The sequence below is a fragment of the Phytophthora infestans genome, genomic scaffold (assembly GCF_000142945.1).
Source record: "Phytophthora infestans T30-4 supercont1.771 genomic scaffold, whole genome shotgun sequence".
Classification (NCBI taxonomy): Eukaryota; Oomycota; class Peronosporomycetes; order Peronosporales; family Peronosporaceae; genus Phytophthora; species Phytophthora infestans.
Window position 1 is genome coordinate 1,956 of NW_003303031.1, and position 4,984 is coordinate 6,939.

Consider the following 4,984-nt stretch of genomic DNA (forward strand, 5'->3'; position numbering starts at 1 on the left):
TAATTTGAGCACAAAAACGCACGTACTGCACTTGTAGCATTTAAAAAAAATGTATTTGGTATTTATTGGTGGCAAATGGTGTGGCTTTTCTCCAAGCGTCTTGAAGTCGAGATGTGTAAGGGCCAGCGCTTGGTAATTACTTAAATTGACTGAGCACATGCATGTCGATCGACTGTTCGTGCAGCAGTTGCAGCTCCCCTGGCCCCACGAAAAGTGCACAGCAGTTCCAGGTACTCTAGTGTTTACGACCTAAGTTTGTTAATGCGACAAGACTTTGTTCGTTTCCTTGGGCTGTTGGCAAATCGCAGAGTTGTCGTCGAGATCTCAGGCTGGGCTACGCCGGTCTCCAGCTTTGTTGTCGTGTTGCCTTGCCCCACCCAAGTCATTTTACTGTAATTTAATCACTGCTGTCATTTTCTAATTCGCTGAGTGCAAAACCAATCACCTTATCGACCTTCCGAGATGAAGTTCATCGTTACAATCTCAGCTATTGTAGCAGCCTGCGTTTTGGCCGCGTCGTCTGTTGCTGCTGCTGGCGCTGATGGTGCTCCTTGGGATTACAATCCTAAAGATACGCAGAGGGCCAGCCCGGCACAGTGGGGTGAGTACTACCCTGCGTGCAACGGCACCAATCAGTCCCCAATCGACATAGTGCCAACAGACGTCGAGCAGAGATCCAAATTGAGGAGCACTCTTCGTTTCAGAGGTTCCTGCCCTTCTTTCAATCTCACACAGAGTGGAGAAGGCTACAAGGGAGCTGTCATCGATGGTGCGTACGCGTTGATGATGCCGGTATTCCCGCAGTGTTTCTAACTGAAACTCTGTACAGGCTCCTGTCAGGTGAAGGCGAACAAGGCTCAGTACGACTTGCTGCAGTTCCACGTGCACGCTCCTTCGGAACACACTCTGAATGGAGAGCCTCTTGACGGCGAGGTCCACTTCGTTCACAGCAATGCCGACGGCTCCGCCCTACTAGTTGTTGGGGTTTTCATGGAGATCGACCCTTCGGGTAACACGGATCCGTGGTTGGAAGCCGTCATCGATGGGATCGACGACGTTTCCTCTACCAAGCCGGCCATGCTAGACTTGTAAGTTTGCCTCGTCTGGATCCTTTGTTGTCCACTGAAAACTAATTTTTTTTTTCCAGGACGTCCTACTCGGCGCTGATCAGGAAGAGCGTTGGTCATGGTACTCTCTACAACTACCCCGGTAGTCTGACAACTCCCGGTTGTGACGAGATTGTCGACTGGTGGGTGGTGGAGAAACCGATGAGAATTTCGGCTAAGGACCTTACGCGCATTCGAGAGAACCAAGGAGAGATCAAAATGAATTATAAAAACGAGAATTCTCGCCCGGTGCAGGCGCTCAACGACCGTACTATTCAGAGCTTCAAATAGAAGAAGCACAAAAAGAACAACCATGCGTAAATATACTTATCGTTTTTGAGTTCCAATATATCGAGATTGCTAAATGATAATCTTTTAAGGATTCATTTTATGAGGTCGTTTTTTACCTAATTACTTCTTTGGATGTAGGAAGGAAAGCCATGTATTTCTCTACTTGGTGACTTTGCGTCTGTTCAGCGGCAGAACGGGGCAAGCGTTGTTACCCTTGTCAGCCACCTTCAGCTCTTTCAGTTGGGCTTGCAGACGCTTGAAATCTTTGGGGGATACAGAGATAGGCTTCTGTACTACCCACCAGTCGACAATCTCGTCGCAACCAGGCGTCGCGAGACTTCCGGGGTAGTTGTACAGTCGGTTCGCGTTGGCGCTCACCTCCTTGGAGTACGAATCACTACAGATAACGCAGCATAGCTGTTGTCAGTGCTGATCTAATACTTTTACACACCTGTTGACGACGTCGAGGAAGACGTCCACGACCACCAATGCGGAGCCGTCTGCATTAGTGTGGACGAAGTGGACCTCGCCGTTTAGTGGCTTGCCGTTCAGAGTGTGTTCTGATGGAGTGTGGAGGTGGAACTGCGCCATTTTGTAGGACGCACCGTTGGCTTGGGTCGTGCACGAACCTATTGTTTAAAGCGAGGCGATAGCAGGTTAGAACGTGGCGCTTAGATTTTTGCTAAGGTTTCAATCGAGCTTACCATCCAGGACACTAGCCTTGAATCTGTCATCCGTCTGTGTGCGGTTGAAGGCAGCACATTCGCCACTGAGCGACAGCGAGCGCGTAGCCACATTTGCCCCCGTCGTAGTGGCGACGTCAATGGGCGACTACCGAGAACCCCCGCAAGTGTGGCTTACTGTGTCGGTCCGGTCATGGTGGGGTCGTCGGTTCTGTACCCCCATGGTGCGCCACCCGGGGAAGTAGCAGACGCGGCGGCTTTGGTTAGGGTGCAGGCGGCGATGATATCGGATGCGGTGGCGAAGAATTTCATCGGGCTGTTGCTGATAATAAATGTGTTATTGTTGTTTGCTGTCATTACTAAATTGAGGGATGCATGATTCGTTGTTTATTGTCTCGGTTGGAGACATTCGGACGTGGATATCTTTTGGGGTAGTATCTTTGGTCTTGATTTGCACTATCTGCCTAGCGAGGGGGCCAAGTGGGAGGCCTTAAAGCTGTCAGTGACGCTAAATTTTGGCGGTTGTTTGAAGGGGGCCATTAAAGTTATCGACGAAGCTCAGACAAAGCCGTGTTTCACGGAGAAGCTCTGGATTACACTACTAGTACTGTGTGTAGGGCGGTTGCTTTTTCACATGTACATGTACACTGTCAGTAAGGAGCTTAGCATACTCAAAATGCATACTTTTCAAGTTGATCTGTATTAACTCTACAGAATATTAGACCCCGTGCGTTCCTTATTGCCGAGCTTTAAATTGCATGTACTTGTCAATTTCTTTTAAATAATGTTTACAAGGATACCAGCTCCCATGCTTTCCTTTTTAACACATTACTGTAAACTACTTCTGCAGTCGTATACCGAAGTTTATAAAACGTGATCACACTGTGCGAGTCGCACTGCAATCACAAGTGAGCTATTGGCGGTATGGTATATCGTACGCATCTGCTGCTCCTGCTCCACAGCCGCATCAAAGCTAAAGTCTGTTCGAACAACATTTAAGCGCATTAAATTACTTCAGTTAGTCGTAATTTCAAGTGATGTTACCCTTGGCCAACACAAGCAACATTCCCCTAGCTGACATCACTGGTACAGAGGATATTAAGTTATACATTACCATTCTTCTTGATTAAAGGAAGCATACTGTTTCTGAAACAAGCTGAAATGGCAGGCTAGGCACGTTTACAGTAGAAACCCCACTATTTTGGGTATGACAATCCAATGTAGATATTATATAACAGACGTATTAAGTGCTGAAGTAAACTAGTTTAATTGAGTTTTCTGTTAAAAACGTTAGTTTTTATGTTAAAGTAGTTTTGGGTCAGAATGACTCGCCTCCTAACTCGGGAAACTCTGAATATCAAATCCAGAGAGCAGGTGGTCAACGCGTCGCACACTACACCAGCATAATGACACTTGCAAAATCACCACATGGTCTACGCTTAAGTAGTTCACCACAATTGTCTGTGGACAGAAGTGCAAACGGAAGAAGGTTTGTCATCCGATTATATATTCTCGGTCGATTTGGATCAGTCGCAGGAGGTCCTGGACGCGAGTTATAACGTTGAAGCTGATGCAATTCTTTGCGGAACATCCCCTAAACAAAAAAAATACTTCGAAGTAGATTATTCATATAGTTTTTTTTGCCTTGAATTTAGTTATTTGTAATAACGCGCTGCTCCCACCAAAACAACACATACCGGTACACACACAAAGCGAACCAGGAGCTCAAGATGCACTGAACAAAGTGATGCAAACCGCTTCAATGTTATTGATCAAAGCAACAATCGATACGGTCTACAAACAAAACCTCAAAGCGCCTACTGCAGACTTACAACGGTGCGTCCGTTCAGTGGTAGCACGGGGCGAGCGTTGTTGCCGTTGTCCGTCACAGACAGCTCCTTCAGCTGCGTCTGCAAGCGGGTGAAGTCCGCCGACGAGATCGACATGGGCTGCTGCACGACCCACCAGTCGACGATCTCGTCACAACCAGGAGTCGTGAGGCTACCCGGGTAGTTGTAGGTGCGGACGGCGTTGGTGTTCACGACGTTAGCGTACAAGCCACTGAATAGAAACGATAAGGCACAAATGTTAGTAATTTGTTCTTACTCGCAAAGGGGTCAACCATTCTGGGGTTGATAACTTACAGGTTCATCGTGGTTGCAGCGGCCGGCGTGACAGCTTCCATCCCGTCGAGCACCGAGACCATCCACGGGTCCGTCGTGTCTGTGTTCGCTACTTGTAGAAAGACACCCACGACCATAAGAGCAGAGCCGTCTGCGTTGCTGTGGACGAAGTGGACCTCTCCGTCCAGCGGCTTCGCGTCGAGTGTGTGCTCGGAGGGGGCGTGGAGGTGGAGCTGCGCCATGCTGTAGGAGGCACCGTTCGCCGATGCCGCACAGGACCCTGTTTTGCGGATAATAGAATAAAAGTGATACGATGAAGGCATTAGTTTTAAGTGCCACACATTTTCATACGTGCACAATGACTTACCGCCAACGACACTTGCCACGAACGTATCAGTCGCTTGCGTGAGATTGAAGTTGGCACACTCGCCACTGAATGCCAATGAGCGTGTTGCCACGTTTCCACCCGTCGTGGTGGTGATGTCAATGGGTGACTGACGAGAACCGCCGCACGTGGGGTAGTGGTCGGCCCACTGCGCCGGTCCGCCCATGGTGGGGTCGTTGGTCTTGTACCCCCACGGAGCACCCGTGGTCTGTGCGGATACCGTGGTTTCGGTGATAGCGCAGGCGGAGATTAGAGCTGATGTGACGGTGAAGAACTTCATGAAGGTGGTAGTTGTTCGGGTGCTGTTGTTGTCGATGTTGATTGTCGAGAGAAAATTGAGGAATGAGCCGTCTGATGACCAAGGTTTTGCAGGACGGACAGTGTCAATGTTGGATA

General features: G+C 48.8%; 2 protein-coding genes across 2 annotated transcripts; one reads left to right on the plus strand and one right to left on the minus strand.

The window, feature by feature from the left end:
* Positions 1 to 462: 462 nt before the first annotated feature.
* PITG_21980 (carbonic anhydrase, putative) lies at positions 463 to 1,092 on the plus strand (the record flags this gene model as incomplete). Its single annotated transcript, XM_002996848.1, has 2 exons — positions 463 to 769; positions 830 to 1,092. 2 exons carry the CDS (start codon positions 463 to 465, stop codon positions 1,090 to 1,092), a joined length of 570 nt encoding a protein of 189 aa, XP_002996894.1.
* Positions 1,093 to 3,897: 2,805 nt separating this feature from the next.
* PITG_21981 (carbonic anhydrase, putative) lies at positions 3,898 to 4,754 on the minus strand (the record flags this gene model as incomplete). The annotated part of the gene is made up of 3 exons (XM_002996849.1): positions 3,898 to 4,141; positions 4,225 to 4,483; positions 4,571 to 4,754. The coding sequence occupies 3 exons, from the start codon at positions 4,752 to 4,754 to the stop codon at positions 3,898 to 3,900; spliced, it is 687 nt and encodes a 228-aa protein (XP_002996895.1).
* Between the last annotated feature and the right edge of the window lie 230 nt (positions 4,755 to 4,984).